This window comes from Platalea leucorodia (genome assembly GCF_965183815.1).
Source record: "Platalea leucorodia genome assembly, contig: HAP1_HAP1_SCAFFOLD_118, whole genome shotgun sequence".
Classification (NCBI taxonomy): Eukaryota; Metazoa; Chordata; class Aves; order Pelecaniformes; family Threskiornithidae; genus Platalea; species Platalea leucorodia.
Window position 1 is genome coordinate 175,698 of NW_028121417.1, and position 24,320 is coordinate 200,017.

The 24,320-nt window shown below is 52.6% G+C and overlaps 1 protein-coding gene across 1 annotated transcript; it reads right to left on the reverse strand.

Moving 5' to 3' along the window:
* Positions 1-200: 200 nt before the first annotated feature.
* On the reverse strand, positions 201-5,128 carry LOC309603507 (olfactory receptor 14A16-like; the record flags this gene model as incomplete). The annotated part of the gene is made up of 2 exons (XM_082338341.1): positions 201-1,158; positions 5,079-5,128. 2 exons carry the CDS (start codon positions 5,126-5,128, stop codon positions 201-203), a joined length of 1,008 nt encoding a protein of 335 aa, XP_082194467.1.
* Positions 5,129-24,320: the final 19,192 nt, after the last annotated feature.

The window sequence follows — 24,320 nt, forward strand, 5'->3', positions numbered from 1 at the left end:
TGTTTTATTGAAGAGCTGCTATTAGGCGTACCACATATCACACAGTGTTGTGCAAGAGTCAGAGACAACAGGATGAAACCTCATGACAAGTAGTAGAAGCCCAGCAAATAATCTATGAGCATGATTATCACAAGTGAATAAAGCAGACGTGGGGCCTAAGATGCTAAACTCTGGGAAATGTGATGAGAAGGGAAGGCAGGTTATTGTCGATGAAACAGTGTCCGTTGACCCAGTTTCCATAGGGCATCCTTGAGCTCCTTGTTCCTCATGCTATAGATGAGTGGGTTCACCACTGGAGGCACCACAGGGTACAGCACTGCCACCACTAGGTCCAGAGACGGGGAGGAGATGGAGGGGGGCTTCAGGTAGGCAAAAAACGAGGTGCTGAGAAAAAGGGAGACCACAGCCAGGTGAGGGAGGCACGTGGAAAAGGCTTTGTGGCGACCCTGCTCAGAGGGAATCCTCAGCACGGCCCTGAAGATCTGCACATAGGACACCACAAGGAAAACAAAACACCCAAAGAATAAAAAGGCACTAACAACAATAAGCCCCACTTCCCTGAGGTAGGCGTCTGAGCAGTAGAGCTTGAGGATCTGGGGGATTTCACAGAAGAACTGGTCCAGGACATTGCCTTGGCAGAGTGGCAGTGAGAACGTATTGGCAGTGTGCAGCACAGCACTGAAAAACCCAGTGCCCCAGGCAGCTGCTGCCATGTGGACACAAGCTCTGCTGCCCAGCAGGGTCCCGTAGTGCAGGGGTTTGCAGATGGCCACGTAACAGTCGCAGGCCATGATGGTGAGAAGAAAATACTCTGCTGAGATCAGGAAGAGAAAGAAAAAGACCTGTGCAGCACATCCCAAGTAGGAGATGGCCCTGGTGTCCCACAGGGAATTGGCCATGGACTTGGGGAGAGTGGTGGAGATTAAGCCAAGGTCTATGATGGAGAGGTTGAGGAGGAAGAAGTACATGGGGGTGTGGAGGTGGTGGTCACAGGCTACGGTGGTGATGATGAGGCCATTGCCCAGGAGGGCAGCCAGGTAGATGGCCAGGAAGAGCCAGAAGTGCAAGAGCTGCAGCTCCCGCGTGTCTGCCAATGCCAAGAGGAGGAACTCATTCATGGAGCTGCCATTGGACGTTTGCTGCTTCTGGGCATGGAAACTGCCAAAGGAGAGAAAAGAGAAAAATTCAGAGAAGCTTCTCTAAGCAAAATTTGGTTCATTCATTGTGCAATACCTAAGGGTGCTTTTCTTTCCCGGGGGACTGTTACGCAGCTCGGAGGCTTCAGCTCTGGTTTGTGCTGGCTGAGTGTGCTGTGCAGAGCCGTGCCCTCTCCCCAGGGGCTCCTGAAGGGTCAGCCCTGCTTTCCAGCAATGACCCATGGAGGCAGCAACAGCCCAGGGTGTTTGGAGGGAGGCTTCCTGGGGAGGGGTTCCCTGTGCTGCACTAGAGCGGAGGGCGAAAAGCCCAGAAGGACGCTTTCTTCCCCAGAGGAAGGTGGGAGATGAGGTGCAGCAAATGGGTCTCGTTACACTGTGTTTTAGTATTCAGCAACCCCCATCCCACTCGGGAAATGGTCTTGGGAAGGGTCAAATTCCCCCGTTGCCCCATTGCTCTCAGTGCAAACCTCCGCCAGTGCTCCCATGCAGGAGGGCTGCTCTGTCCATCAGCCTGGTGCCCAGCTGCTCTGGGCTTGCACCGCTCTCAGCTGCAGGAGGGCTGCACCCAGAGGTTGCTCTGCAAAAGACACTGGCCTGTCCTGGGAGCAGAGGGGTGCTGTGCCAGGTGCAGAGTTCAAAACACCTCTCCTTTCCAGCACAGCTCTGCAGAGTGTGAGGAAGAGGACAGGACAAGGATGCTGATTGGCATGGGCAGATCGGGTGCTCTCAGACATCTCTAGGGTCCTACAGGAGAGCTGTGCCCTTCTGGACGGATGTTCACAGCCCCACAGGACTCCCTGTCCAGCAGAATCCGGTGTCTTAAGGTGGTGTCTGCTAAGGGAAGCAGTGTCTCATTGCCCAAGCACTGAGTGCAGTGTCTCGAGCCTGGCAAATGAAGAGAGGGCTTGGGCACCTTGGTCCCATGGAAACACCTCCAGGGCAGCGCCCTCCAGGTCAGGGCCAGAGCAGGCACTCCACACCCCCACCCCTTGCCCCACACCACCACCGTTCCTGCCAGGGACCCCATGAGCAGGAAGAAGAGCAGCACAAGCAGGTGGAGGACCAAAGCAGAACTCTGTGACTCTCCTCCTAAGGGAAGCAAGGAGAGGAGAGGCGGCCGGGCACTCAGGAAAGCCTTCTCCTTACCCAGCAGAGCACAGCACCTGCCAGTTAGCAAAAGCCCCGGGCAGTCGCTCGCAGCCCCTTTGCCCTGCAGAGGGAAGCGGCCACGTGTCAGGAGAGATGCCCCTTTGCTGTGCCAGAGCTCTGGCTGCACAGGAGGCAACTCCTGCCCTGGACCACACGGCCTTGAGGGCAGAGGCTGTGCTGGGTGGGAGACGGGAGCAGGGGTCTTGCGCAGAGGCAGGTGTCTGCATTGGAGGGGATGACCGGGAGCTTCCCAACTTCTCCCTCCCATGGCATTTGGGGTTGGAGGTTCCTAGAGCTCTCTGCCCATGTCTCTGCTGCCTGGAGCTACCCCTGCCGGGAACTGTTGCTCTGCCCTCCAGTTTTTCCCTGTCAGGGATCACAGACCCCATCACCCACTCCTGTCTGCTGAGCTCTGACCTCAAGAAACCTCCCAGCTCCAGGCACTCTCCAGAGGTACTCCCCGCTTGCAGGCAGGAAGGAGCAGGTCAGAGAAACCCTGCTGAGGACAGCAAAGGTGGTGCTGGTGCTCTCTGGAGGTAGAGGAGTGGATGGAAGCAGTTGCCTTGCCTCCTACCAGACCTCCTGATCTCTCAGGGTGGCAGCTCGGGACTCTTAGGCTCCCCCTCCAAACGCAGCAGCGCCTTTTCCCTTTGTCCTGAAACAGCAGGAAACTGAAAGCACAGCCTCAGAAAAGCTCTTTAGCTGTAAGGGATCCCCTGCCTTGCTCTTCCTCTGCAAAAGTCCCCTCTGAAATGCCCTGGGCAGCTCTAGCTGCACAGCCTGCCTTCACCCCTTCCCCCTGGTCTAACATGAGCCCCTGGGCTGGGAGGCCTCCTCACAGACCCTGCAGGCTGGAGCCTATGAACGCTTTCGGAGACCCTTCCCGCAGTTTCATTGCCCTGCACCAAGAGACTTACCGTGGCAAGGGCTGCAAAGGTTTCTTCCCTTGCAGCTCCCCTCTCTCCTCCCACTCCAGCCTGCCTTTAATCGCGCTCTGCCCTGCTCCTTTGCCCAGAGCCCTGCTGCGCTTGGCAGAGGAGTTGCTCCTTGGCCGAGCTGTCTCTCTGCACTGCTGCCTGCTTACCAGGAGCTCCCTCCACCCCAGGAGCCTGTCTCAGCCCCGGAGGAGGGGACCTGCCCAAGACGTCACGTTCTCTGCCCCCCACCCCACTGGGCGCTCCCTCCAGGGGTCCCTGGGGCTCTCTAGGAACCTGCTTGAAGTAATGTCCTTTCTCCTCTACAAGACACAGTTAGGTCTGCGAATCCCCCTTCCTTGGCCCATCATGAGACAGGACACCTGGGCACTGCCAGGGAGGCATCTCCTTTAGCCATGCTGAGGGAAGGCAATCAGCTGAGTCAGTGGAGGCATCTCATGCTGGATTTGTAGTGCTGGGGCTGGAAGGGACCTCAGCTGCCTCCCACGCCTGCCACAAACCCCCAGGAGGTGGGATTGCCCTTGCTTCTGTCATGGCGTCTGTTAACAATAGGCACCTGCACTCCTTTTCTATGGTCCCATGATCAGAGATGGAGACCAGGAGTTGACACACAAGCCCCTGGTGACATTTGAGGTGCCAGATGTAGTCCACGATAATGGTGCAGTACTGAAAGGCTGGGAAACATCTGGGGGCATCATCCTGCAGCCTGGTGAGGATGCCAGCTGAAATGACTGCAGATACCCACATTTAGGACATCACCACCCGTCCCTCCTCAGGCTGTTCAGGGCCACCCATAGAGGTGTTCAGCTGACCAAATGCAGTTCTGTGCCCAAGGGAGAGTGAAGTCTCTCTCTTTGTCCCCTCCTTTAGCTGTTGACCAGCTCTGCACTGTCTGTAACAAGAGTTGTCTCACACATCCCCATGGAGCCCGACCTAATGCAGGGCAGCTGCTCACAGAATGGCCAAATGCAGGCCTGTAGGGCTCTGTGAGACGCCAAGGCTCTCCACCAAACCTGCCTGTGGCTGGCAGGGACAGCACAGGACCTGCAGGAAAGCCACGTCCCCTCAGAGCGGGTGCGTGACAGACACCCCAGGCGGCATCTCCGATTCCTTCGGTGCTTGTGTGCAAGTGACTGATCCCCACCCCTGCAGTGAGGCCAGCTCTGTCCCATCTCTATCCGGGAGATGCAAGGCACTGAATGAATTGGAAGCACATTGCACTGGGGTCTCCACTTGTGGGCCTACATTCTCAGCTTCTTCTGGTTCTCCTCTCCCCCATCCTTACTCACCCTCAAAGAGTCCAATGAATCTAGAGGTCAACAGGTTGGGTGAGCCCTTGTGGGTGAGGATCGGAGGAGAGGCCAGTTTGGGCGACATCGTGGCGGGGGATGAAGAACCTGCATTCAAGGGGAGGAGGTGGACAAGCTCCTTAAGCAAGTCAAGGAAGTCTCCAGATCAGTGACCTGGGGCTCTTTCTGGGGACTTTAATGACCCTGACATTCATTGGAGGGGGAAGACAGCGCTGTGAAAAGAGACCAATAGGTTTCTGGAGGATGTTGGAGCAATTGCTTAGGAAAGCCACCAGCTGGACCAACATAGACGATGCTCACCTGGCTCAGGTCCTTGCAGACCATGAAGAGCTGGTCAGGGACATGAAAACCAGTGTCAGCCTTGGCTGTAGTGACCATGAAATAGGGGGGTGCAGCTCTTGAGCAGCCTGAGGAAGGAGAGGAGCAGAGTGCAGGTGTCGGACGTCAGAGGGCAAGACTTTGGCCTGTTCAGGGGGCTTTTAGTGGGGATCCTGTGGGCAGCAGTGAAGGGCAGCACAACTCAGTACAGCTGGTCTTCAATGACAGAATCGCCCACAAAGAGCACGGGTGAGTCCATAGCCGACAAGACCAGCTTGGGTCAAGAGGGAACTCATGAGGAACTCCATAGGTAAATGGAAGCGGAGAGGAGGTGGATGCAGAGACTCACTTGAGATGGAGGAATTCAGAAATAGGGTTTAGGAAACCCACAGCTTCCCTAGAGATGACACTTGCCAGGGACACCAGGGATACCATAATGAGCTGCTACTACGTCAGTAACAGTTACAGAAGAAACACAGATAATGCGGGCCCACTCCTGAATTCAGCGAGAGCAGATGCAGAGAGGTCTGACATACTCTGCGTCCTCTTTGTCTCAGTCTTTCCCAGCAAGGTCTTCAAGGCCTTTGTACCTCCAGGCAGCACCCAAGGACATCCCTCATCGTCATCTTTGAAAGGTCAAGGAGATCAGGGAACTCCCTGAAGACTGAAAAAAAGCAAATGATGCAAGCATCCTTCAAAAAGTCCCAGCAGATGAGCTGGGGCACTAAAGGCTGCTTAGGCTCACTTTGGTTGAGGAGTGTGTCCCTTGGCATATCCTCTTGGATCCCAAGTTCGGACAGTGCATACTGCATGGTGGAATAAGTTGACGGGTGAAGAAATGATTGGCTGGTTTGGCTTGGAGGGACATGGTGAACTGCAAACTAAGCAAATAGAAAAGTAAAAGAAATATGAAAAAATGAAGCAAAATATAATGCATTATTGCACTTCACAGTTTTTAAAATTCCCTAGTCCCTTATACTCCCTCTTGATTTTGTTCAAATTATTTCTCCTGTGGTGAGGCAGGAGGCCTGGTTTGGTTTGGGTTTGGGTTTGGCTCTGCTGCCCCGTGAGCCCTTGATGTGTTTCATCAAGAAGGACAGGCAAGCTTTGATCGTTGGGCCCCGTAAGGGAGATTCTTTTCTTCATGTGTTGCTCAGGGCTCTTCATGGAGCAGTGTGATGTGGGGGTGTGCGATGACAAGTGCAGGATGGCCCTAGGACTGCCTGAGCTCTGCGGGGGGATGAGGAGGCCTCAAGGCCATGGGGCTGTAAGGACATGGTGTCCCCTTGTGGCTCTTGGTGGCAGTGACAATATTGAGAGCTGAGAGGAGAGAGATCTTGGCTGTGTTGGGGAGGTCCCAGCCCCACCAAGGCCCTCAGTCATCCCCACCACAGGCTCTCCCATGCTGTCTCATACCTGCAGTAGTTCTCCTGCAGACTTTGGCCACCTCCCTGCTTCCCCACCTCACTTTCCAGATGTCTTTTTGTGCTCCCTGACTTTTCCTTCTGTTGTGGTTTAGCCCCAGTTTGCAACCAAGCGCCACAAAGCTGCTTGCTCACCCTTTCCCCTGCCCCGGTGAGATGTGGGAGAGAATCTGAAGAGCAAAAGGAAGAACACTCATGGGTTGAGATAAGAACAGTTTAATAATTGAAATAAAATCACCTAAAATAATAATAATAGTAGTAATAATAATATCATCATCATCATCAACAACAATAATAATAATAAAAATAAATTGTAATGAAAAGGAAAACAACAAAAGAGAGGGAGAGGAAGAAAACCTAGGAAAAACAAGTGATGCAATTGCTTACCACCCACCGACCAACGCCCAGCCAGTCTCCGATCACTACCCCCTGGCCAACTCCCCCGAGCTTATACACTAAGCATGATGTCCTATGGCATGGAATAGCCCTTTGGCCAGTTTGGATCAGCCCCCCTGGCTGTGCCCCCTCCCAGCTTCCTGTGCACCTGACAGAGCATGGGAAGCTGAAAAGTCCTTGACTGGTGTAAGCACCACATAGGAACAACTAAAACATCAGGGTGTTATCAACATTATTCTCAGACCAAATCCAAACCACAGCACTGTACCAGCTACTAGGAAGAAAATTAACTCTGTCCCAGCCGAAACCAGGCATGCAGTTGGAAGGGGTTCTGCAAGCAGGACTGACATTGCCCTCTAGAAGGAGGCCTTTTTTCACCTGTCACAAGGCACAGAGCACATCTAGGGAACATGAATGCACTCGGTGGCACACGCAGCTCCAAGTTTCGTCTTTCTGATCTTCCTTCACAATGTCTTTAAGCAACTAACAAAGAAACCAATGTTCTAGGTCTCCTAGAGAGAGGGGAGAAGAAGACCTAAAAGCTTCTCTGGAGAAAGGGCAATGAGAAAATCAGACATCACTGATGGAGCTTCCCTTCCTGCAAATGGGGAATGTCCCCAACTCTTAGACAAATCTCTTCCTCCTCTCTCTCTCTCATGACCTGCCCCAGGATTGTGGTTGGGAACACCCTCATCATTATGCTGGGGGTGGAACACTTGAACACTTGCTACAGCTCCTCCACCATGCCCCAGCTGCTGGCCAACTCCCTGACTGAGGACGGCACCATCTCTGCTCTCAGCAGGGTTAGTACTATTTGCTGCACCTTTTGCAGGGACTGATTTTTTCCTGCTGGTGGCCACTTCCTATGATCAGTACTGGGCTGTATGCCACCCACTTCTCTCTTCACAAGACCCATGAATTGGCAGGTCTGTCTCGAGTAGGCAGCTGCATCTTTACTAGGGGGATTTTTGTCATCTACAGTAATCCCTTCATTCTTGTCCCAGACACACTTCTGTGTCCCCAGTGGCATGGACCACTTCTTCTGTGATTTCACTGGAGCTGTCTTGCTGTGACACTGACTCTCGTTCTCTCTGCTTTCATAACCTGCTTTTTAGAGCCAGTCCTCCCCTTCTTGTTCACGCTGGTATCCTGTGTGTGCATCAGAGCTTCCACCCTGGGGCAGCTCTCCCATCTCCCAACGCGGGCAGGCAGGCGGCCTCCTCCACCTGCTCTTCTCCCCTATCTAGTGTCACTGTTTTCTGCAGCAACCTCATTCTTGTCTGTGTGTGCCCAGAACAACCCTCCTGAGATAGTCTGACAAAGCCCTTTTTCTACACCATCCTCAGGTCCCCTCATCTATAGCCTGAGGACCAGAAAGTTTGGGGGCAGGGGAACACTGACAAAAATGCTCAGGAAAGCTGTGAGCAGCACAGAGAGCTCCTGGAAGTTTTGTGCCTACAAGAAGAAATCACTTCTGGGTCTCTTCTGAACAGACTCTGAGGAGCTGGACAGGAGTGTGCTGCATGCAAGGCACTCTTCTGGAAGTGTGGGGTAGAGAAAAGGCTTTTGGCGTGGGAAGGAGTAAAGAGGTGTTGGTGGAGGTGGCCAGTGTCAACACGAGAACTCTCAAACATCTCGGAAAAGCCAGAGCTATCAGGGAGGTTCCAAGGTCCTTGGAAAAAGAAAATATCAAACCCACCTTCAAGAAGGGCAAGAAGGAGGTCTGGGAGAATTACAGGCTGGTCAGCTTCTCCTCAGTCCCTGGGAAGGTGATGGGGCAAGTCCTCCTGCAGCCATCTCCAGGTACTTGAAGGCAAAGAAAAACATTGCTGAACCTATATGGGAGGGGAAATTAGGCAATGATGTTGTGTCCCTGGACTTTGACAAGGCCTTAGACATGGTCTCCCATGATCTCCTTATAGCCAGATTGGTCATACCTGGACTGAAGAAGTAGATGACGATGTAAGCAGAAGTTATGTTGGATGATTAGGCCCCGATGTCATCAGTAGTACGGAGTCCTCCTGGCAACCCGTCACTTTTGGCATTGCTCTGTGACCAGCACTTGGGCCAACACTGCTGAATTATCTTTATTATCTCCCTGTATGGTGGGATGGAGCGCACCTTCAGCTCCTTTGTAGATGAGGGCAAGCTGAGGGGAGCCTTTGAGATATCTCCTCTAGGTCAGGCCGTCTTGAGCAGGAGAGTCAGACAAGACAATGTTCAGGTCTCTTCTAACATGAGTTATTTGGTCATTCAACGAGTCTTTCCCTTGAAGAGCTCATTGAAGACAATAGGCAGAGGAAGGAGAAAAGACAGAGGGGCAGAATTAGAGAGAGAAAATGTGCCAATATAAACACAGTAGTTCCTCTGAGCAATGTTTCTCCATTTGAACCATCGGGAAGAACATTTATTTTGATAAGTGGCTGCAGAAAACTATTCACATAGCGAGAGAGAGCGTAATTGGCTTGTTAGTACATACCCTTGGTGCTGTTAATACAGAACTGTAAAAAAAAAAATCCTGAAAATTCATAAAACTTTATCAATGCTGGAAAGGAAGACTTTTTCAGCTCTTCCAAAGAGTTCTTTTCTGCAGAGGTTTCAAGTTTGTCCTAAAATCTTCGTTCAGGCCTTGCTTCAGTTATCCACACAGAGGTGGTCACTGCCTCCAGGATGCCCTGGGGTAGCTGAAGCACCCCTGTGGGAAATGCGTCCCAGGAGATATGGGAGCCCTTCTGGAGCATGAGCTGGGATGCAGGCAGAGTACCTCGGGGGTGGGGGAGGGCATCACCTGCTGCCAGCACTGCTGGGGTGGCTGAGCAGGGACCTCTCCAGCACAGCAGCACATTGTGTCCCCTTGGCTGCTGGCTCTGAGGGCACTTCAGACTGGCCAGCAGTGGGCAGACAGACACCTGGAGGTCTTGAAAGCCCTTACATTACGGTACCCAACAAGACGAAAGCTTTGGGGACGTCAGGGCTAGCTGGGACTGGAAGATGGTAGGTTTGGGGGAGGGAAGAGGGGCTTGGTCAAAAGAAATGAAAGATTTTGAAGAGGTAAGATGAGTTCAGGTAATGTTGATGCCACTGTAACACTGACTGTGAAAATATTCATGTTAGGCCTTTACCCTATTTCTAACCAGAAAACTTAAGTCCTAAGCCTGCCCCTAAATGCTACCGCTCATCCTGCAAGGAATCCACTACGCTAATCCCTCATCTCAAAGTTTACCTCGAAACCAAAGTCCAAACACAGAACCCCTTACCCGTACTCCTACCCTACTGATCGCCCTAATCCCTTGCCCATACCTCTAGCACTAAAACGTTGGCCTTAACCCTAGCCCTCACCCCAGCCCTAAACTAAACCCTCATCCACAAAGGTAGCCCCTACCCTAAACACTAACCAGACACCCTCAGCAGAACACCAAACCTACCCTATAAACCTTTGCCTAATCCCTAACCATGAAAGGTGAGCTGTAGTCCCTAAACCCTAACCTCAACACCTAAGCTCCAAAGCCCTTATTTCCCATGCTCTAATCCCCTCACCTTCAACCCTTTCCTAACCCTAACTTAAGCTGTTTGGCCCCTTGGGGCAGGAGGGGGATCGTGAGGTCCCAGAACAGTCGCATGGCACTGGAAGAGGAATGTCAGGTGACCTGTATCTGATCAGCTCATAGGCCACAAGGAAGAGATGGGTGGGAATGCTATGGTGAGGTCAGCTGTGCCTCAGGATCTCCTCAGACAGCAGGAGGCACAAGGCCCTGAAGGTGGCTGTGAGGTCACTTCTGTCTCTGGAGTTGATAGGGCAGCAGCAGGAACACGGCTGGGAACGGGACTGTGAGGTCACTTCTTTCTGAAGCAGCTGATAGCTCAGCCCTTGACTCATGGCTGGGATACGTGCTTTGAGGCTCACATCTGCCAGGGTCTCTGCCAGACCAGCAGAAGGCACGTGGTTGGCAAGCTGATTGTGGGAATCCCTAAGTACCTGGTAGGCCCATGCAGGAAGAGGGCTTGGACAGGGGCTGTCATGTCCTTTCCACCTGAGTACCCGATGGGACAGCAGTGCCCACGTGATTTGGTTGTGTCTACTGGAGAAGCTGAAAGGCCAGCAGCAGGCACGTGGCTTGGAAGATCCCGGTGAGGTTCCTTCTGTCCAGTCAGCTGGTGCAGCAAGTCTTGCAGATCCCGTCTGTAGAAGGGTTATCCCATTTTGCTTCTGTGATCACTTTCAGTGTTTTCTTAGAAGAAAAAATTCAAGTCCTCCTTTCAGTAGAAAGCCCCAAAAGAGGGGGTTCACATGTGAATTTGTTGTTGCAGTTTTAGATAAAAGGAAGGACAAGCAGCTGGCCTAATCACCGGCACCAGGTGGGAGCTTCCTGCAGACTTCTCATTACAATCAATCAAGTTTATCCTGCAACCCAGCAATATGCTCAGCACAACACGGCCTGAAGGCCAAGCTGTACGTGGAGCACAGCACAGGCCTGGGTCTCCTCAGATTTACCATTACATGGATTGCTAACTCCTTGATGTACAGCGGTCTTCTGGTCAGGATCCCTGAACTGCCTGAGGAAGGCTGGGAAGAGGATGAGGTGTCCTCTAGGCAGCTGGGGGAAGGGACACAATTTTAGGCTCTAGTAATCACTGGGGATTTTGAAGACCATGGACCTCTGCTAGAAGGCCTTCCTTAGAGGGAAGGTGGAAGGTGATCCCTGACCCAACATGAGGCAATGCTCTCCTGGACTTGTTTTTCACAAGAAGACAAGGCAGGACTGGTGGAAGATGTGGAGGGCAGCTTTGGCTGCAGTGCGAGTGAGATGGTAGGGTAGAAAACCCTGAGGGAAGTCAGCAAGACAAATTGTAGCAGAGCTGAGCAGAGAGGAAGGATCACCTCCACCAGCCCTTTGGCAGTGCTCTTCCCAACGCAGCCCAGGATGCCAGTGCCTTTGCTGCAAAGGTGCAAAGCCAGGAGAAGAGAAGAGAAAGCTTTGGGGAGACCCAATAACAGCCTTCCCACATCTTCTTGGGTACCAGCAAGAAAATGGAGCCAGGCTCTTCACTGTTGTGCATGATGGGAGGATGATGGCCATTGGGCATCAGCTGAAACAAGGGAGGAAAATCCTTCTCCCCATCAAGACAATCAAGCACTGAAGCAGATTTCCCAGAGAGCTTGTGTCATCTCCATCCTTGCAGCTTTTCAAGCCCAAAATGAGTAAGCTCCTGAGCAACCTGCTCTGAGCCCATCGCTGACCCTGCTGAGAGCAGGAGGTTGGCCTAGAGATCTCTTGAGGTCCCTTCCAGCAGGAATGATTCTGTGCTTCCATCCACAACAGCTCTTTCCTTTATGATGGGAGGGAAAGCACTCAGGTTCCCCGTGACCACTGAAGTCAGCCAGAAAGAGGCTTGGTCAGATGATCTGTGGCTTTCTTGTCCCACTCCAGGCACTATTGCTCAGATGTGGGGCTCCTTGGCAGGTACCCCTCAAATACCCTGATTATTTCCTTTGCTTCAACTTTTCTTTCCTTTTCCCCTCTTTTCCCACTCACAATTTCTTCCCCTTGACCATCCCAGTACCCTCCCATACAAAGAGCACATCTCTCTTTACCTTTATCTCCCTGGCCCTACTTTGGCTTCCTGTGTACCCTCATTTGGTGATTCTGAGCTTGTCATCATGGGAACTCTTGCCTTGGTCAGCAATTCCATTAAACCAGTACCTCCTTCTATTAGCTGTAGTGTCCTGCAATTCCTCATGCTGTTATCTTGTCAGAGGCACCACTAAGCTGGTGGGCCATCTGCACGTACACAGTAACAGCTGTGCCAACAGAGCTTCACTCCAGAGGCACCTTGAGAAACTCTGGGATTTGGCAACAGAAACCTCAGGAAGTTTTACAAGGAGAAGTTGCAAGTGCTTTTTTTTGGGGCAGAATAAGCCCCAACATGAGGGCAGGCTGGGACCTGAACAGCTGTGGAGTGCCCCTGAGAAGAAGGGCCTGGGCACTAAGAGGAATGCCATAGGAGGCAGTGGTACCTGCTCACCATGAAGAAAGCCAGCCGCATAGAGGGCTGCATTAGTTGGAGCATGGGCACCCAGAGAAGGGAGTTATCATCATCCCCCTTGTCTCAGCACTGGTGTGGCCACATCTGGAGTAGTGTGTCTGGGTGTGGGGCTCCCTGGTCTGGAGGAATGGGGAGGACCTGGAGGGGTTCTAGAGGAGATCTGGCAGGATGGGAGATGGGGCCTGTGTGGAGAGGCTGAGAGACCCGGGCTTCTTTAGGCTGGTGAAGTGGAGGATCAGGGCACTACAGTAGTAGCCTGTAACTGCTTGAAGGGTGTTTTCAGAGATGATGGAGCTTTTGCTTGGTAGTGGGAAGAGAAGGAAACCTCCACAAAGAGCAGCTTGGAAGGTTCAGAGTGGATGTGAGAGAAAAGAAATGTCACTCAAAGTATAACCTTGTGGTACAAGAGGATACCCAGAGGCAGTCTGGATCAGCCCATGGCTTTGTGTTTCAAGGAAAAGCCAGGGATAGGTGGAGAGGTATCAGCAAAGGTATAGAAATGCCAGGGTGAGAGGTAGGTGGGAAAGCAAGAAGGATGTCAGCAGCCTGAAGGGAAAGAGTTGCAGGCATGGGACAGTGTAGGACAGCCTGCAGCAGAGATGGCCAAGGGCTCTAGCAAGGCTGAAAGGCCCAACAGGACTGAGGTCTTTGTCGTCTTGCCTATAGCAGTTGCCTCTGCCACCAAGGCTGGTGATACCAAAGGGTTTGCTCAGCTTTACAGGCACCTGCACAGTGCCTTTGCCTACCTGCACTCATGGCCTCCAATTACCTGCTCTAACGAGTCCCTGGGGAGGCTTTGTCAGTAATGATCCTCAGTGGGGCCCATTAATACTTCAAGGTACTTTGGGTTTTGCTTCTGACTTTGACTTCTTGAGCAGTTTGTTCAGTCTCCTCTCAGTATCTGAGGTTCATGGAATGAGCCCCAAATGCCCTAACGAGCTATTTATCTTCCTGTGATTTTCTTCAAGTCTTCAAGACTTGTATTGCTAAATGGAGCTGTTTCGTAGTGTAGTTAAGGAGGAAGATTTCAAAGTGCACCTAATACAAATTATTTTTTCTTTTAGAAAGAATACTTTATTACCTTTTAATTTAGAGAAGAGGTTATAGCAGCATTCTCCAGGTGATAATGATCCAGAGTGTCTCCTCAGGAGGTTTGGACAGGTAGGAGTATCAGTTCCTTGAGGTCTGACACTGTATGGACAACCTTGCTCCTTCCCTCCCAAAGCTCACCATTTCTGACATTGGCCCCCTGGGACTTGCATCACTGTTCCTTACATCAGACTTCTGCCCTGAAGTCTGCAGCTGGATGCTACAGGTCCTTTGCACCATCCCCCACCTGCTCTCCTTCGAGAACTGGCTGCACATAGGCACAGAAGAATTTTTCCTATTTGCAATTAAATAAAAGCAAAGCATGATAACATTTCATAAGATGATTTTTAGAAATGGCCATTGTATCAGGACAGGTGCAAATATATGAAAGATTAGAGAAACTGAACAGACTGTGTCACAGGCAAAATAGTGGTAATGGAGTTACAGGGGAAGATCGATGTTTCTTTTGAATCTCCCTTTTGACTTGGGATGGGCAGAGGTCTCTTGTGAGTGAGCACAAGGCAATGTTGCACCCATCTTTGAAAGGGGCCCAAGGTGCGACCCTGGGAACCCCAGGCTGTACAAGCTCACTGGGGTGAGGAGTCTGCCATCAATTAGAGTCCTCTTGGGTGACTTCTCTGGGCACCTAAAAGAGATGAGGGTGCCCAAAAGCAGTCAGCATGGACTTACCAAGGGTAAATCCTACTTCAGCAAGGCAGTGGTGACGGTAAGGAAAGCTCTCAGGTTTCCTGTGACCCTGGAAGAAAGTCACATGTCAGTACAGTCAGAGCAGCTGCAGCTTGCTTGTCCTGCTCCAGGCTGTGTGGCTCAGATGCAGGGCTACTTGACAGGTATCCCCAAACAGCCCGGGTCACTTCCTTTGCTTCACCATTCATTTCCTTTTCAATAATTTCCCACCTCTCAAGTGCTACTCTTGAACCAGCCTTAGCCCCTCCCCTGCAAAAAGCCAACCCCTTTTCACCATTTCCCCACTGGCGCTGCCTTTCCTCACTTTGTACCCACCTTTGCTGTTTCTGAGATGGTTATCACAGTGCTTTCTCCCTTGATTAGCAACTCCATTACACTAGTACTCTTTTCTTATCATCAGTAGTGTCCTGCAGCTGCTTAAGTTACGGTCTTGTTAAAGGCACCGTGCCTCAGGATGGGCATCAGCACATGTACCTTCAGTGCTTGACTGCTGGAGGTTCAGTCCAGAGGGACCTCGACACCTCTGGGGATTTGGCTGACAGAAACCTGAAGGTTTGGAAGGAAAAGCTGGAGAACAACTCCATGCAGCAGCATGGGCAGTGACCATACCAGCTAAGGAGTGCCCTGAGGAGAAGGGCCTGCGAGTCATGATGGCTGCCATAGGAGCCCGTGGGCTTTGCATTTCAAAAGGAAAATGGAGAGACTGGAGAGGGCCCAGAGGAGGTCTGCCAAGATGGAGTGAGGAGCCTGAAGCAGGAGGTGTGAGGAGAGTCTGAGGGAGCTGGGCCTCTCTAGCCTGCTGAAGTGGAGGCATGGGGCAACCTAACAAGAGCTTACACCCACCTGGAGAGGTGACAGATCCAAGCTCTCTTCTGCAGTGGCTGATGGTATGAGAGAGGCAACAGCCACAAACTGCCTCTTGGCAGCTTTAGGCCGAGACTTAAGAAAAATAAAATGGACTAGGAGGAGTGTTGCTGTGATCTCCACCTTTGGAGCTCTTCAGGTTTCAGCTCCACAGTCACAGCCAGCCTGGAGGCTGGACTAGAGTCCCTCTGAAGTCTCTTTCCCACCAACTCTTCCAGGAGCCTGGGCACTGACCACGTGCCCTGTGAGAAAAGCTTAAGGTGGAGGTGAGGGCCTCTACATCATATACTCATAGGACAATTTAGGTTGGAAGGGAGCTCAGGTGATCTGTAGTCCAATGCCCAGCTCCAAGCAGGGCCAGCTCTGAGGTCAGACCAGGTTCCTCAGTAAATGTCAGCATCCAGAGGGAGAGTTTAGACATGTCCCAGGCCACAATCTAGACCAGCGTTACGGAAATGGAGACGGAGCATTTGGCCAGCTCCCTGAACACAGCTATGGGTATGCCATGCCTCTTGAGATTCCTGGGAACATCCACCTTCTTGTCCAGAGGAGTGGCTTCCTTAGGCAAGTGTCCTGGCATATCTCCAGACCTTGGGGCGCTTTAGGCTGGAAACAGAATTGAAAGCAAGCCTCTGACTTGGGTACTATCAACTTCATTGCTACGGGAGAGGGAGATGGAGGGATCTCAGCATTTCCAGCTTCCTGCAGAAGATTTAAGGCCTCAGAGAAAGGAGCTGAAGAGAACAGCTGTGAACTAGCATAGCCTTTAGATCATTTCATATAGGAAGGCTCTGCTCCCCCATTTCAGTCATTGGCACCAGAAATCTCACCTGCTTTGCTTTTCTCTCCTCCCAAAACCTGACTAAGCGACAGCAGGAAAGGCAGCAGAAAGGCCCTTAGGCCTCTGTGAATCAGCTGGGGTCTGGCACTTGGAGGGCCATGGTGTCATCCCCTTGTACGCCCCATAAAGAATCAAGCTGGGAAGTGACTCTGCAAGTCTGACTCAACAAGGTCCATGGACAGGCAAGGCGGTGTCCATGGCCGTGTCTGGAGACCCATACACCTACAGTATAGATCAAGCTGGGGCTGAAACTCAGGCCTGGCTTCAGTGGTCTGCTGGGCCCATGGACAGAGATGCAGGTAGAGGCCCCAGCTGAGGCTGGTCATGGCCATGAAGGCCTATGGATGCTCTCAGGGCCCTGATATGGGATCCCACCTGCCAGTGCCCTCAACAGACCACATTATCACTCTATGATGTATGGTGTTTGTGCTTTCTCCTTCCCCATTTCCCTGGGGATGTGGGAGACAACCGTTTCTTGGTCACTACAGCCAAGGCTGACACTGGTCTTCACATTCCTGATGAGCCCTTCCTCTTTTGGGAGTATCAGGACCAGGTGAGCAGAAGACTGGGTGGCCCATTTAGAAGCTGACCCACACACAGCTGCCACCTAAGCTATTGCTTGTCCCAATGAGAACCTCGACTTATCTGAGCTGCCCTCACATCACACAAGGCATCCCCCACTTCTCATCTCCCCTCTCAGTCTCTCCTCAAGACGCTGTATCTCCAGCAACCACAAAAGCCATGGGAGCTGTCCTTCCCCACCTCACCTCTTATTCCACTGATGTCACAGCTCTGTGATGGCACACGGGGCTCCTGCTCTCTGTGCCCCAGGCTGTGGGCTTTGGTGCCCATTTGGGCTGCAGCACCTCAGATGTGGCACCAGGGCCAAGGGCAGACTTGTCACATGGAAACCTGGTCCCCAGAGATGGGAGCCCGTGTGTGGCAAGGCTTGGCTTCCCAGCAGAGGCATGCTGGAGTGGGTGGCAGGTGGTGCCATAATGATGGATGAGGTTCCCATAACGACAGATCCTCACCAGGCTGCAGGATGATTCCCCTAGATGTTTCCCAGTATCTCAGTACTGCTCCATAATCCTGGACTACATCTGGCACCTCAAATGTCACCAGGGGCTTGTGTGTCAGCTCCTGGTCTCCATCTCCATCAATGACTTTGGGACCATAAAAAATGAGTACAGGTGCCTATTTTTAACAGACGCCATGACAGAAGCAAGGGGAATCCCACCTCCTGGGGGTTTGTGGCAGGCGTGGGAGGCAGCTGAGGTCCCTTCCAGCCCCACCACTACAAATCCAGCATGAGATGCCTCCACTGACTCAGCTGATTGCCTTCCCTCAGCATGGCTAAAGGAGGTGCCTCCCTGGCAGTCTCCAGGTGTCCTGTCTCATGATGGGCCAAGGAAGGGGGATTCGCAGACCTAACTGTGTCTCGGAGAGCAGCAAGGCCACTGCTGCAAAGGAAACGTCTCTGCAGAGGTGAGAGAGGCAACAGCGGTGATTCCTTCAGTCTCTTCCCAAGCAGGTTCCTGGAGAGCCCCAGGGACCCCTGGAGGGAGCGCCCAGTGGGGTGGGGGGCAGAGACAGTGACGTCTTGGGCAGGTCCCCTCCTCCGGGGCTGAGACAGGCTCCTGGGGTGGAGGGAGCTCCTGGTAAGCAGGCAGCAGGGCAGAGAGACAGCTCTGCCAAGGAGCAACTCCTCTGCCAAGCGCAGCAGGGCTCTGGGCAAAGGAGCAGGGCAGAGCGAGATTAAAGGCAGGCTGGAGTGGGAGGAGAGAGGAGAGCTGCAAGGGAAGGAACCTTTGCAGCCCTTGCCACGGTAAGTCTCTTGGTGCAGGGCAATGCAGCTGCCCTTGCGGGAAGGGTCTCCGAAAGCGTTCATAGGCTCCAGCCTGCAGGGTCTGTGAGGAGGCCTCCCAGCCCAGGGGCTCATGTTAGACCAGGGGGAAGGGGTGAAGGCAGGGTGTGCCGCCAGAGCTGCCCAGGGCATTTCAGAGGGGACTTTTGCAGAGGAAGAGCAAGGCAGGGGATCCCTGAAAGCTAAAGAGCTTTCCTGAGGCTGTGCTTTCAGTTTCCTGCTGTTTCAGGAAAAAGGGAAAAGGCGCTGCTGCGTTTGGCGAGGGAGCCTGAGAGTCCCGAGCTGCCACCCTGAGAGATCAGGAGGTCTGGTAGGAGGCAAGGCAACTGCTTGCATCCACTCCTCTCCCTCCAGAGAGCACCAGCATCACCTTTGCTGGCCTCAGCAGGGTTTCTCTGACCTGCTCCTTCCTGCCTGCGAGCGGGGAGTACCTCTGGAGAGTGCCTGGAGCTGGGAGGTTTCTTGAGGTCAGAGCGGAGCAGACAGGAGTGGGTGATGGGGTCTGTGATCCCTGACAGGGAAAAACTGGAGGGCAGAGCAACAGTTCCCAGCAGGGATAGCTCCAGGCAGCAGAGACATGGGCAGAGAGCTCTAGGCAACTCCAACCCCAAATGGCATGGGAGGGAGAAGTTGGGAAGCTCCCTGTCATCCCCTCCAATGCAGACACCTGCCTCTGCACAAGACCCCTGCTCTCGTGTCCCACCCAGCACAGCCTCTGCCCTCAAGGCTGTGTGGTCCCGGGCAGGAGTTGCCTCCTGTGCAGCCAGTGCTCTGGCACAGCAGAGGGGCATCTCTCCTGACACGTGGCCACTTCCCTCTGCAGGTGTCCTGGTTTCAGCTGGGATAGAGCTAATTTTCTTCTTGGTAGCTGGTATGGGGCTGTGTTTTGGGTTTAGGATGAGAACAATGTCGAGGATACACTGACGTTTTGTTCTTGCTAAGTAGTTGCTAAGTGGCGCTCACAGTGGTAAAGGACTTTTCAGCTGCCCATGCTCTGCCGGGTGCACAAGAAGCTGGGAGGGGGCACAGCCAGGACAGCTGACCCAGGCTGGCCAAGGGGCTATTCCATACCATGTGACGTCATGCTCAGTATATAAACTGGGGGCGTTAGCCGGGGTAGGGGCAACGATCGCTGCTTGAGGGACGGGCTGGGCATCGGTCGGCGGGTGGCGAGCAATTCTAGAGTGTATCGCTTGCTTTGTATTACTATTGTACTATTATTACTTATTATTATTATTGTTATTATTATTATTACTACTGTTCTATTTTTATTTTACTTGAGTTATTAAACTGTTCTTATCTCAATCCCCTTAGCTATAACGGGCACGGTAGATCAATTAGTAGAGAGTGTGCAAAAGGTGGCGTGCCTTCAGATGATGTATGACCGGGAGCTCAAGCCCCACCTGGGCTCGCCAGTGTTAATGCCTGTAGACCCGGAGAGAATGACCCCCCTGATATGGGGACTGCCCGACTCCCTGAAACCCCTTGGGATCCAATTGCAGGGGCGGATTTATAACACCCCCGGGGAAGAAAGGATTGCAGCCGCTCGGGAGGGGATAACGAGCCCTGACTACCGGCGGCTAGGGAAGAAAGTATGGATGTGGGGGGAGGTGGCTCAGGAGTTAATTGATTTGGGGAGGAAATACGGCCCTGTTGGTGGACTACCCCACAGAACCGAGACCAGGGCTGTGCGGGCGGCAGAACGAGTTAGTGGGCGGCAGTCACCCCTTGGGAGCGGCGGGGACCCGACTGGGAAAGGAAAGCCCCTGAGCCGACAGGGACTGTGGCAGTTGGGGCTCCAGAAAGGCGTTCCCCGAGATTTAATGGACGGGCTCCCAACCGAGAAATTGGAGCAGCTCGTGCGGAGATGGTCAGAGCAAGGGGCCACTTCGAGGCCAACTCCTAGCACCCCACCCTGATAAACTTTGGGGAGAAACCAGCCGGGGGGAGAAAAGACGGCGGAGAACTAAAACCTCCGTCCCCTGAAGGGGAGGGGGAGGGAAGAGGGTGGATGTTCATAAGACAGCTCGCCTGCAATGCAAAGGGAGACATGCTGCTCATGGTAGCGGTGGGACCCAAGAAAAGACCGGTAACCTTTTTAATCGACACGGGGATACAAATCACTGCACTGAGTCGAACAGAAGCAGAACGATGCAGGATCTCGGTACCCTCTAGAAATGTGATTGTCTTAAACGCTCTGGGAAAAACACAGTCGGTACCCATGACCCCAGTGTCTCTGTGGTTACCAGGGGAGGCTGCTGAAGCTGAATTCTCTCAGTGCCAGGAGGCACACAAGGCGCGAACATCGTTCTTCCACTTTGATCGGTCTGCGGCTGCATGCCGTGCCGTTCCTCTCAATCTCCACCATCCGACGCCAGGTCGTTTTTGGACGACCCCGCTTTCTTCTTCCCTCTGGAATCCACCCAAGGGCCACAGCGCAGTCTTCTGTCAGTTTTTTCCTCAGGACATGACCGATCCAGTTCCATCTCCTCCTCCTCACTTCGTTTCTGATTTTCCCCATCCCCGCCATTTCTGATGCTCGTCATTTCTGCAGCTTTTTATTTTTTTCCGGGAGGAGGTAGTTGGCCTCCTGCCCAACCCCCATGACTTGCAGGGCCAGTGGTTTTTCTGTCAGGGTGGCCTTCCCTTAGGCTGTGTTGGTTCGCGGCACCTTCTTCAATTTTATCCGGTGCACCCTCCAGAGAGGGATCCCCTATCCACCACCCAGGGGACGTGCCTTCTAGCCGTGCAGCCCCAGCCGAAGGTACCAGGGGAGGACGGCCCTGTTAATACTATGGTGGCCATAGGATTCTTTCAAATGACTCTCTTGGGCATAGACGTTTTAAAGGGCAGACAGTGGCGCGACGCCCAGGGAAACTCGTGGTCTTTCGGCGTCCCCCAGATCAGGCGGTTGGCCGAAGCCCCCGGTGCGGGGCTGCGCCTCTTGCAAACGGCGCCTGCCCTCCCCCCTTCCAAACTGACAAACGCAAAACCCTACCTGCTACCGATAGAAGCAAGAGATGGAATCGCGCCAGTGCTGGAGGACTTAAAGGGGCAGGGGATTATAGTATGGCCGGTCCGAAAACCAAAGGGCAAATGGAGGTTAACAGTAGATTACCGGAGGCTCAATGCCAACACCAGCCCATTAACAGCCGCTGTGCCGAACATTGCCGAGCTCATAGCCGCCATTCAAGAGCAATCACACCCAATTATGGCAACGACTGATGTTAAAGACATGTTCTTTACAGTCCCCCTGCAGCCGCAGGACCAGGACTGCTTTGCTTTTACCTGGGCGGGGCAACAGTACACCTTTACAGGGCTCCCTCAGGGATACAAGCACTCCCCCACCTTAGCCCACCACGCCCTAGCACAGGAGCTGGAAGCAATTCCCACAAGGGCGGGGGCAAAGATTTACCAATGCATAGCAAAATTCATGCTAAATGGACTGTTCCTTCCTTCTGACCCGAGAAGCGGGTTTGCTTCTACTTTTATTTTTCAGGAGGGAGCAGCTGATGCGGACACACACCACCCGAAGATCAGGATGCACGTGTTATTCGTGGTTATACTAGTTTGGGAATGTAGCTATAAAAGCAGCGGAGGACTAATTCCTTCACCCTCCCCTGACCCGTTTGATCCCTTTAAGGACAATGGATTGGTATTATTAGCCAAAGCTGTAAGCCGAGCTTTTACTTTCAGTCATTGCTGGGTTTGTGGGGGACCTCTGGGGCTGTCAAGTTGGCCTCGGGCGTCCACAGCCCTCACCCCAGCCCAAATTGTGAGTAATTATAGTGAGACCAGGAATGACGCTTGGGGTGAGAGTGGAATGTGGCCAGTTCAATTTCCTGCTGTGGGGCAATATTGTTGAAATCGTACTCAAAAGGGAGGGGTCTGTGTGGGAGAAAGCAAGTGCCAATGGACACTTATGAACAAGTTGGCAAATGCCAATAGGGCCATCTCCATATGGGTGTGGCTTGATAATGCTGGACGCAGTCAAGGGTTCAAAGGGTACTGGGTAAATAAAAACAAAATGTTAATTCTCCAACAATCTCGGGACCATGTCTACAAGGAAACCTGCAAATGGAAAACCAACTCCAGGGCCTGGTATTGCGCCGGCCGGACGAATAATAACGCAACGGTCTTTTTGGCCTCATGGACAATGCTAAAACAATGTATTTCCAGTTCCCCGAGGATGCAGCAGGACCATTTGCCAACTGGGCCACAGCTAAAAGGGGCCATTATTGGATTTGTGGACATACCGCCTAGAAACGACTGCCAGAGCATTGGTCCGGGGTCTGTTGTGTGGAAATTGTCCGTCCTTTATTCTTCCTTCTTCCACAAACGGGTGGCTCTCAGCTGGGGATAAGATTGTACGATAATCTGGAAGACGGAAAGATTGCCCGCCGCAAGCGAGCTGTTGAGGTGAACGTAGGCGGAACACAAAAATGGGGGGAAAAGGAGTGGCCTCCTGAAAGAATAATCCAACCTGACGGGCCTGCTACCTGGAACCCCAATGAACCAATATCGGGGGCGAGGGAACCAATCTATAATTTGAGCCGTATAATCCGATTGCAAGCGGTTTTAGAAATTGTTACCAATAAAACCGCCAATGCTATCGATCTTTTAACTCAACAGTCTCAACAAATGCGCACGGCAATCCTTCAACACCGTATGGTTTTAGATTATTTACTGGCTGAAGAAGGAGGGGTATGTGGGAAATTAAATATCTCTAACTGTTGTTTAGAAATAGACGACGTAGGCGAAGTAGTCCTCCAATTAAGCAAAGACATTAGAAAAATAGCTCACGTCCCCATCCAGACCTGGAACGGTTGGAATGGTCATTTATGGTCCTGGCTGCCAGGGGCGCCCTGGGTGAAACAGTTGCTGTTATATTTGCTCCGTGCGTTTGCCACTTTCATGTTTTTACCCTGTATAATCCCCTGTTTTGTTCAGCTAATACGACATGTGGTATCTAATATGCAGTTCGTACCTACCACCTCACCCGATGGCATAAAACAAATCCGTGCCGTTCACCGGGTGGAACCCACCACAATAACCATTGTTTAGACCTCCAAAAAAAAAAGGAAAAAAAAAAAAAAGGCATATTCCTACCCATGTCATACTCACCGGTTGTCCTGTACTTGTTATAATGGTGAACTACCTCGCCCAATGGATTTCTCAGGGTTGTTCTATAAAGTTGAACATTGCTAAACTTAGAAAGGTTAAGGAAAAAGAGTGTTTACATTGGACAATGTTCCCGTTTGTTTGTTTCCAATGGAGCACTCTCCTACCATGTCCCATGTCACCTTTCTCCTCCATACCTCCCCTTTTTCTCTGCTTCTGTCTCCACCTCTGCTCTGTTCTCTCTCTCTCCCTCTCTCTCTTTCCCTTCCCACCTCTCTACCACTGTGAAGACTGCAATGTCGAGCCACGGGGTGGTGCCGAGGACTGTTATGGAACCAGAATTGTCTCGACATTGCCGTTCTACCGCCATCTTCTGGTTTCGACATCCAGCCCGCGACGAAACCACCACAGGATGCCCATGCAGAGACCAGGACACGAAAGGCGGGACCATGAACTGCAGGCACGCCTGCGCGGAGACCCGGGTGCGAAGGCAGAGGCTGGGACGTGAAAGGCGGGGCCATGGACTGCACGTACGCCTGCGCAGAGACCAGGGCGCGAAAAGCAGAAGCCCAAACTGCATGTACGCAGACCTGGTCTGCGCACGTGCATGGCCCTATAGAAGGACTGCGTGCGCCTTTTGAGGCCCTCTCTCTTTCTCTTCTTGTCCTACCCCGCGCACCTCCTTGGAAGCTGCTCCTGCGGACACAGAGGCTGGACCGACTGGACCTTTGATCGACGGGACAACGCCGGACTGGGAGTGGCGGTAGCTAGTTCCCCTACGTGGCTCTCTTCTCACCCACCTGAGCACGCTCTTTCTCTTTTTCTCTCTTTTTCTCTCTCTCTTTCTTTCTTCCTGCCCCCCCCCCCCCGTCTCCCTACCCGGTCCTCAGCCTTCCTTCGCCAAAATAAAGTCAAAAGGTTGTACGGCATTTGACCTCGTTTGCGTCTTAATCTCGTCCTTGGGATCGTATCGAAACCTCCCCCGACATTGGATCGGGACAGGAGTCCTCTTATTAGTGGCGTTAGCCGCTCGGGGTCTACCGGTAGTAACATCGGAGAGCTTAGATTCGGTTTAAGTTCCCGGTCATACATCATT